The sequence below is a fragment of the Embiotoca jacksoni genome, unplaced genomic scaffold (assembly GCF_022577435.1).
Source record: "Embiotoca jacksoni isolate LCO1_2020_lvr unplaced genomic scaffold, fEmbJac1.0.p SCAF_1, whole genome shotgun sequence".
NCBI classification, from domain to species: domain Eukaryota; kingdom Metazoa; phylum Chordata; class Actinopteri; family Embiotocidae; genus Embiotoca; species Embiotoca jacksoni.
This window is the reverse complement of record NW_027185229.1, coordinates 23,383,307-23,392,656: the sequence shown is the minus strand read 5'-3', so window position 1 is coordinate 23,392,656 and position 9,350 is coordinate 23,383,307. Positions and strand designations below refer to the sequence as shown.

At 41.5% G+C, this 9,350-nt stretch overlaps 1 protein-coding gene across 2 annotated transcripts; it reads right to left on the bottom strand.

Annotated features, from left to right (window-relative positions):
• Positions 1-1,293: 1,293 nt before the first annotated feature.
• Positions 1,294-8,521, bottom strand: slc25a55a (solute carrier family 25 member 55a). Of its 2 annotated transcripts, XM_069148379.1 has the most exons (10): positions 6,878-8,521; positions 6,077-6,188; positions 5,333-5,458; positions 4,864-4,919; positions 3,507-3,597; positions 3,300-3,418; positions 2,994-3,189; positions 2,738-2,892; positions 2,564-2,639; positions 1,294-2,473 (listed from the first exon to the last, which is right to left on the bottom strand). In XM_069148379.1, exons 2-10 carry the CDS (start codon positions 6,094-6,096, stop codon positions 2,314-2,316), a joined length of 999 nt encoding a protein of 332 aa, XP_069004480.1. In that variant the 5' UTR covers positions 6,097-6,188; positions 6,878-8,521; the 3' UTR covers positions 1,294-2,313. The 2 variants fall into 2 exon arrangements, with proteins under 2 accessions (XP_069004480.1, XP_069004489.1); XM_069148388.1 differs by lacking the exons at positions 6,077-6,188; positions 6,878-8,521 and adding an exon at positions 4,344-4,415 and having other exon boundaries at positions 5,333-5,366.
• Positions 8,522-9,350: the final 829 nt, after the last annotated feature.

Below are 9,350 nucleotides of genomic sequence, written 5' to 3'. Positions count from 1 at the left end.
GACACAATGGATATTACCAGAAGCTTGAAAACCTATTGTTTAAGTTAACTTAAGTCAAGTTTACAATTTTTTTTTTGGAACTTTCATACATGTTATAAGAAGCAGTGTGTAGTCTGGGTCACGCTTCAGATGTCTGAGTCGTTAACAGCTCCACCAAATACTTACATGGTTTCATTTCAATAAATGCTCAAATGATCCGACATTTCAGCAAAAATGACAAATTAAGAGGAAAACCCCCAAAAAACTGAAACATTTGTGGATCAGAATTGAGTTGTTTTTTTTCTTCCTTCCTCTCACAGTAATCATTTGATGACCCCTCAGATTTATCTGCTTTAATCTGGATATCAAGTAATTCAAAGGAGCTCCACCTGCAGCAGCTACAACAGTAACGTGCTTAATGATGTCATATTTAAGAATTATCAGTCAAGAGACCAAACCAGTACTTTTACTTCATTACTTGACCTACCACTTTGCTGATAATATTTATGTACTTTTACATTTGTATGATTTTTAATGCAGGACTTTTACTTGTAATGGAGTTTTTTTTTTTTTTTTAAACTTTGCTGTATTGGTGGTTTTACTTAAAAGTCAAAGATCTGAATACTGGCTACAAGTTTTCTTCTCATGAAGTGAGTTTGAAGCAACAGCAGAGCGTCGATGTAAAAGTTGTGGGTTTTGAGTTTCCTGAACACGTCAGCAGTGTGTAGGTGCATTGACAAGAAACAAAAGTCACACACAGTGCAAGAGTTAAGTAATGTTGGCAAAAGCAAATGAAGAGAAATGAAAATGTAACGCGAGTCGCGTTGAGCGAGAGAGACGGCGCTCGGTGACCCATCAAATAATATTGCAGGACATGTACTTGGCAAAAATGTCTCTGCACTTTCACACCGAGATGCACGACAGACAATGGCTGAAAACGTGACCTTGAGTTCCCCCCCACCCCCGCTTTTCAAGGTCAATACTGAACCTTCGAGGTGAAACTTTACACCGCCTTCAGTATCAATATGTTTACTTCTTTAGAATATTTAGTAAACATAAAAGGCAGAACACGGGCACCCCCTTGCCTTTTATTTTCTCGGCACAGTAAAAGCTCCGAGCTGGAGCTGCACTGCTGTCAGCTGACCTGCAGTTTCACAATTAAACAAAGCAGAATAAATGTTTAAATAAAAAGGTGGAGGCCTCACCGCTGTCTAGTGTCCCGAAATGAATTCATGCTGTAAATCCAGTCTACATATTGGTTTCCCGCCTCCCATCAGAGCACTCGGTCAATAAACTACGTCGACGGACACGGAGTAAGTGCATTACAAATTTTAATGCATTTACAAATTTACAAAAAAGCCATGACAGACAGTGTGGTAACAGTCGTTTTTCACATGATCACAGTATCGAGAATAATGCTTATTTTAGGCTGAGAAATACCAACCGGTTCGGTTAAGGCATAAACCAGAAATGACCTTTGGAGTAAATTGGTATGTCGACAGTTCAAGTGAGGTTATGTGTACAAACACAAACAATATATTATAATGTGCATGAATGCTTGAAGTTCACAGACCGGTTACGACTGGATCAAGTCTACAGCAGGACACCGTTCATGGTTTGGTAAACCGTGTGGTCCCAAGTCAGGAGGAAGGTTCTTGATCAGTCAAATTAAACATGTACACTCAGTTATTGCTGAAAATGTAAAAATAAAAATAATAAAATGAGATCCCTTTGCAAATGAATTTGGTCCCATGCATCACACTCCATTTCAAATCTCCGCTCCAAGATGAAGGCTCTGCAACATGAGACGGCAACGGAAGGAAAAACATAAAAAAAATACACTGTAAGCTGCTGTGTTCAATAATTTGAAATGAAACTATCATGCGTGTAGAAAAGCGTATGAAAAGTTGTTCCGGAGAAAAACAAAAAAAATAGGTCTGTCTCTTCGATGGAGTGAGCTCCCCTCCCTCACGGAGGGAAACTGAACTTTGACTGCTCGGGGACACGGAAAGATCAACACTGCAACTCCGCGTCCCCGACCGAGTGAGGCTAACGGCTTCGAGTGCAAACGACGGCCTCGGCCTACTGAGTAAGTCACGGGAGCGTTCGAGTGCGACACGGCTGTCGGACCGAACGGATGATGAAATCACAGGTCTTCACATCCTCCAGTCTCTCCGCTCGGGTCGGTCACATCTTGCCTCTTTTTTTTTTTTGTGTGTGGTGTGTTTTTTTGTTGTTGTTGTTGTTGTTGTTGCTGCTGTAAACCGATGGCGTGTAGCTGCTGGTTGTTCCACCAGGTCCTCCGCATCTCCAGCCCGCCAGCTGATGCGCGCTTCACGGAAACATGAGGCTCAGAGGCGAGTTGTCCAGGATGTACTCGCCAACACCAACAAAGTACATAACCTGCGCGATTCCGAACAGAGGCGCGATGACCAGGGCCCGGCAGCCGGCGCCTTTCAGGAATGCGGAGGGCCCCTCCTTCCGCAGCAGTTTACTGCCGCACAAAAGAAACCGTTTATTTACACGCGCGTACAAACGGGGAGGAAAAGCAACACGCAACGGCTCGGGTGACTCGCTGTCCTACCTGACGCAATCCACGACTCCGGTGTAAGTCTCCTCACTGGCCCCTTTGTTCAGAGTCTGCAGTCTGGTCTTCACCACTGGAAAAAGAGCAAAATACGAGGAAGTTTAACGCCACAAGCGCTGGTGTGACCGCCGAACAGGAAGCACCACGAACGACACGGCTGAGGAAACGCACCATCGCAGGGGTTCACGGCCACCGCAGCGACGGATCCTGCGGCGCAGCCGGAGAGGAATGCCCAAAAGAAGGGCGATGGCTTTTCAGGACTGGGCTTGCCCAGGCGGTTCAGGTTCGCAAACAATGGGAAGTAAATGATGGAAAAGGGAACATCCCTGAAAGACAAACGACAACAACAAAAAAGGTTCTTATCGACTGAAAAGGTGAAGTCAACCGTGCAGACGAGTCGACGTCGGGAAGGAGTTGAGCGTTGTACCTCATGAGCGTCGCCCCCAGCCCTCTGTAGAGCCCCTGGATGCCCTGCGTGCGGACCAGCTCCTTCGCGATCTGAGTGGCCGACGCGGCTCGAGGCGCCGACGCCACCGTGCCGGAGTTGTAGGAGCGGCTGAGCACCGTGTTGGTGGCCACGAGCTTCGTGGGAGACATCATGACGGGTTTTTGCTGCTGGGCCGCTACGGAGAAGAGGTTGGCACGCGCGAGTTAGTAACCACGCGCGATGTCGGGGATGTCGTTGGAAGTGAAGCGACGACGGGAGCGATCTCGACTTCGTGGGTCTGCTTACCGAGTCTGCCGGCGTCCTGTAGCTGTATCTTGAGCATTTCCATGGGTGTGGTGATAATGACCTGACACATGCCGGCACCGCAACCCGCCAGCATCTCTTTGAACACCGTCAGACCCTTTCTGTTGACACACAGAAGAAAATGTGAAGCAAACCAGCGAGATGACCCGCTGCGCGTTTCTCGGGAGGACGGTTTCCTTCGACGCGTACCCGTCCTTGGAGAGGTGATGGCGGAAGAAGTCATTCGCAGCCAGCTTGATTGCCTTCTCGGGGGTAACCAAGGTCAGATTTACGGCAGCACCTGGAGGGCAAACAAGCACCACGTGAGCACTGGAGTCCCGATCGAGTTTCAATTCAGTACATACACAAAAACATTCCCCGCCACCATCATTACAACATCAGAATGTAGTTAGTCCATTGTAGGGCGAATTTACAAACAGACAAAGACAAATGCTCAACTTCAAACGGTGTCGGTAATAATGGTGGATTATGGGGGATTATGTCAAGGAAAACGTCATTCAAATATAGTTTTAGAAGAGACATGAGAAACACGAGACAGGAGAGGGAAGGAGGGGTGATGGATGTCCAGAAGAAGGTGCAAACACCGAGTGTGTGAAATGCAGTCACTGTAAGAGAACAGGATCCACTTTGTGTGGAGGGAAGAAAGGAAATCTTTGTGTCTATTCAAGGGCTACGAGCCAGTGAGGAAGTTAATGACAGACAAGAGGAATGCAGAGATATTAGTGAAAGGACAGGCTGAATCTTTGACTGCAGTGTGTGTGTGCAGACTTTGAGCAAACTTAAAAAAAACAAAACAAAAAAACCTGCTCTGTGGGAGAGTTAAAGTAAACTTTAGTTCACCGCAGGTTCATTTGTAAGAATGATCAAAGTCTGTAGGGACACGATTCATCGCCTGGAGAAAATAAAACGACAGTCGAAAGGAGAGTGAAGAGATAAGTTACTGACAGGAAGTCAAATAACAGAACAAAAAGATGGCAAAACAAAAACATGTGCCTATAGTTTTAAATAGAGCAATATTGTAAGAACCATGTAATGATTTGCCTCCAGCGTGGCTGCGCCTTATCGGCTAGCCTTCAATATCCCTCGGGGGACCCAAGTCTGCAATATGAAAAACACAGATGCAAACAAACAGCATTCCTCACACAAGCAGAGACCTGAACTAAAAAAAAAAAAAAAAAAAAAAATGGTCTCCATTTTCTTTGTAGATTCTACTTTTCCATCTCTACATCACATCGATGCACTAATCATGATACAGCACATGTCTTCTCTAGCGACTGCACGTAAGTCAATACATAGAACTACACAAGTTAGTGCAAGCGGAAAACAAAACTCTACACCAGATCAGGTTGGAGACCTTCATTTTACTTAAGCACATTTTTAGGTACATTAAGCATCCAAGGCACTAATAATACACTATATTCCAAACCTCAGCACACATACAATTTACCCAGTACTACTAATATCAATAATCTACATTTAATCCTCCTGATAAATTCTACCTGTGCTAGCCGACTGCCTTTAATATTCAGGTGGGTGTAAATCTTACCTCTGTACATCCCAAAGTAGCCCTCTGATCGAACCGTCTTGACCAGGCAGTCCATCCTGCGGAGCAAGAAAGCAAATAAAGCATCAGAATGATTCAATTTGTTCTGTAGAAGTTTGTTAAATACAAAAAAAAAAAAATACAAAAAAATTTGCCAGTCTTTCACAAAAGTTGGCTCAGGGAACAGTGGCGGCGCAAAATTAAACATAGATGCTGTGAGGTTGATTAGAGCAGTAAATCTCCATCCTATGAACTGGAGAAAAATGAGAAAGATGTGATGTCATCACGGTCCGTCAAGTCAGGAATTTCCCCAAGTTCTATATCCTCATTCCGATGCCGTGCATGTGTCATCGTGGAATTAGTGAGATTAGAGGGATTAGAGGATTGCATGTGGAGGTAGTAGGTACAATTGGGTGCAGCTGTGTTGTGTTGTGTTGTGCTGTGCAAGGCAGCAGCAACTATAAATACTCACATGTTCTTGTAGACCTGCTGACCTGGTCTCTGATTCTGCAACCTGGTCTTTACCAGGTCGATGGGGAAGACACAAGTGACCCCAACAATGCCGGCAATGCCACCGTTAATGAGCTTGGCTGGGAGGCTGAAAGTAGAGGACGAGAAGGAATGCCAACACTTCAATGTTTCTCTCGTGTTTAATTGTGAACAACCTACTGAAATGTAAAATAATGGTTTACCAAACCCTCTTTCCATCATTTTAGATTCTATATCATTGAGTTTTGGACCGTTGGTCAGACAGCTTGGACTACAGAAGACTGATGGGCATTTCCTTACATTTTATAGATAACCTTAAAAACTGCTGGTAGCAAAATTACCTTCATAAGTGTTAAGAGGCCTTTTATTTATTTATTGATTGGACAGCCAGTTATTCTCTCAATTAATCATGTGGTCTATAAAGTGTATGAACAGTTATGTCCATCAGAATTTCTTTATTCTCAAAGCGATATCTTCCAATGTCTTCCGCAGTCCAACCAACAGTCAAAGACTCAAAAATGATCAGTTAACGACAATATATATAAAAAAAAAAAAAAAAAAAAAAAAACAGGAAAAGTGGCAACTCCTCCCAAACAAGTTTAAACGATGCAACGTTTGGCATTTTACTTAAGGCGGCAAAAAAGGATTAATTGTCAAAAACAATGGTGAAATTGATTAATAACATTTGTTTTACAACAAAAAGAGAAAAAGAATATATGAAACTTACCTGATCTGCTGCTGAGACATGATGACTTTATAACAAGTGTCGACAGAAGATATAAAAATGAAGCGATGTAGGTTCAAGTGGTGTTCAGTCAGATCAATAAAAATAAAGAGTCCTGGACAGAGAAAAGAGAAGGAGTTACCAAGAATATGAGAACCGGTCTCTCAGTAGTCACAGACTCCCTGTACACTGAGCTTATCTCCCTCCCCACCCCCACCTCCTGCAGAGGATTTGACTTATCTGTACACCTCTGAATCACCAGACAGTGATGTGTAGTACAACCCGTGGGCGTGTCTTAGTTCACATACCGGAACACCGTATATGGGCATCGGCACCCTTTCATAAAAAGTCTTGACACGAGATTGGCGGCTACCGCTGAATTTCCAATTCGTTTACAGGCGACAGGGGCGTGAACATGAATTCAAATAGGTTGTACAACGAGTTTCGTCGACAAACATCTATGCAAATCAACTAGAGCTTTTGTGGAAATGTGACCCCTTATTCCTCAATGCATTTCAGACAAAGAGCTCCTGCTCGGATATACACAAGTTTCTCCAATTGCGGGGGGGTGGAGAAAAAAATAAAATAAATAAAAATTAAAAAAAAAAGGTAAATGTTCGAAAAGAAAGACCAACAACTTTATACGTTAATAACATTTCACGGTTGTTAGAATAACAGTTGGCGCTTGCTTAGTCAACCTAACCCGACACAGACAGAAGAATACAATTCCACAAAGCGAAAGGGCTGGCGGAAATACATTTTTATTTATTACTCAAACGTTTAAAAACAAAAACTTTCACTCACCAAAAGATTGTCTTGCAGCGCTTCTTGTAAGATTGTTGTGAGCTGTTGATCTTTAATTACGTCCGTCAGGTCTGCCAACTGCTTCGAGTAACGTGAGTGGAATTTTCCATTGGGTTTTAACTGGGGGGGGGAGGGACGCACCTAAAGCCACACTGGTCTTAAAATTAAACCAATCAGGGTTCAGATAATACTGGCGGCTCATTGGCTCTTTTTAACACCTCCCTTGTTTCATTGGAAGGTTGACCAATCAATCAAACCTTTCCACCTATCATACAGTCGTAATGCTTTTTAAGGCTGTATTGGTAAAACCATTGTTGGGCAAGCACTTTAAAATTATGTTAAGAGGTTAAAATAGGCTGTAAGGACACAAAATCTTAAATTGGGACTCCTAAAGTAGATTTTTATTTGTAGAGATTAAGTATTGGTGAAAAGAACCTTAAAGTGAAGATGATCTTAATCCCATTAAACTCATAGCTTTAAGTTAACTCCCATCAGTGGGTATGACATCATTCTATTTTTGTCTATTGAGGTGCACATGACTGGTCCCAGTGGTGGAAAGTCATTTAAACATGACTACTATACACTGTCATACAAAAGTGACACTTTGAGGAACTTATACTTTACGTGTAGTTCCTGCATTACACTATTTTAAGCTTTAAAATATTACAGTCTTTACTACACCTCATTTACTCAGAGTTGCAAGATACTTTGCAGATGAAGATTTTACATACAAAACGTACCATCAGTTTATTAAGTACGATAACTTGTAAAAGATTACTCTCCCACCAGTACGCCATAGCTTTATCTTGATCACTCTTAACCTGTTATAAACATCAAACAGCAGCTTCCATAGTTCATACATAATGTATGGTACAACTGGTGAGGCTGTTTTGCATTCTGAGAAATTTTAGTTTGGATTTTCTAACTACATTTTGCAGATACTACTTCCAACATTGAATAAAGTGAGATGTTTAATGCAGGACTTTTACATGCAATGATGTATTTATAAAATTCGGTATTTGGTTCTTTTACTTAAATATTTCAATTGGTCTTCCACTCTTGGTTAGGCTAGTTTTTTTTTTTTTTTTTTTTTTTAATATAACCACCCTTGTGCAAGATATAGTGGGTGAGAATGTTTCACCCTTCTCTTGTTGAGGTGCCCACTGAATGCACATTAGATAAATGAATGTAAAAAAATCTATTCATGCTCAAACATAAACCAATGCATTGTGTAGTTTAAATCAGATACAAAAGGTAGCCGATTGAATTACAGGAATGAATTAATGAATTACTTAAAGGGCTGTTTCCTGGGTTTAGTGAGACTTTTCTCTGCAAACATATCTGGTTACAAGCTACAACAGTGCACAATGCAAAGCATGAACCACATCATGTGGAAAATTACAAGCTGAATGCCTGAAGAGAAGGGAGTTTACCTGAGCTTAAGGTTTTAGACACATTCCAAGGCCTCAGGGACACCTAAAGCTGAAAAGTTGGGTAGTACTATTTGCAGGTTAGGTAAGCAGTTTTTGGCACTAGCAGCATCCCATAGTTACATAACTGTATGTTTTATGCTTTTTGTGCACTGCACGGTTAAATTTAGGTCAGATTGTCAGATTGCCATCCACTTTTTTTTTTTTTTTTTTTTTTTTTTACATTTGAAGCTGAATCAGCAATCAAATAATCAAGATGTATATAATCAGTAAGCAGAAACCATGTTTCCACTTGTGGAAATCAAGAACTCAGATGAACTTTGCAGGACTTAAGCAGAGTCAGTTGTGATGGCTGCCTCTGTGTGCTGCTGCAGTGCTTTTATTTTCTATGCGTCTTGAGAAATGTTATCGTTCAGAATCTTAATATAAACTACATGATAAATGACTATATTCTGTTCACGAGAAGAACTTTGACCCATATACTCGTATACTCTTGCATTTAAATTGCTCTATCCTATTGTCAATATTGTTGAAACAATGTCAAAACTGGCTGTTATTTAATATACATGCCTGATATACATGTAGGCATCTTATGTCAAACCAAAGTACTGAAAATCTTGATGTGATGATGATGATGATGATGTTATGATGTCAGTAAGCAAAAAGGTTAATAGGTCACCAAAGTTTTTAACAATTCGTGCTGAGGGAAAAAAATGAATGTGTGAAACCAATTTAATGGCAATCAGTTTAACAGCTACGGACACACTTCTCTTGAAGCCACAAATGTGAACCTCTTGGTGGTGCTAAAGGAAACGATCAGGGAATCGCCAAAGTCTTGAGGGTAGATCATCTGAATGTCTGTTTAGAACGTTATGTTAACTTATCAGGTAGATAATTTTACTGCTATTTTATTGCTTTTCTATTGTTCTATTATTATCTAATTGCTTCTGTATGCTGCTGTAGCGAAAAAAATTCCCCCTCGGGGATTAATAAAGTAACTACCTAACCTAACCTAACCTAGATGTTGAGATATTTCACCAAAT

What these genes read in the sequence shown, in the direction of transcription:
- slc25a55a (XM_069148379.1), bottom strand. Translation starts at nt 6,096, where the DNA reads ATGTCTCAGCAGCAGATCAG. An exon ending in CAGCAGGTCTACAAGAACAT is followed by an intron (nt 4,920 to 5,332) that starts GTGAGTATTTAT and finishes CTTGCTCCGCAG; the next exon opens with GATGGACTGCCTGGTCAAGA. An exon ending in CATCACCTCTCCAAGGACGG is followed by an intron (nt 3,419 to 3,506) that starts GTACGCGTCGAA and finishes GTGTGTCAACAG; the next exon opens with AAAGGGTCTGACGGTGTTCA.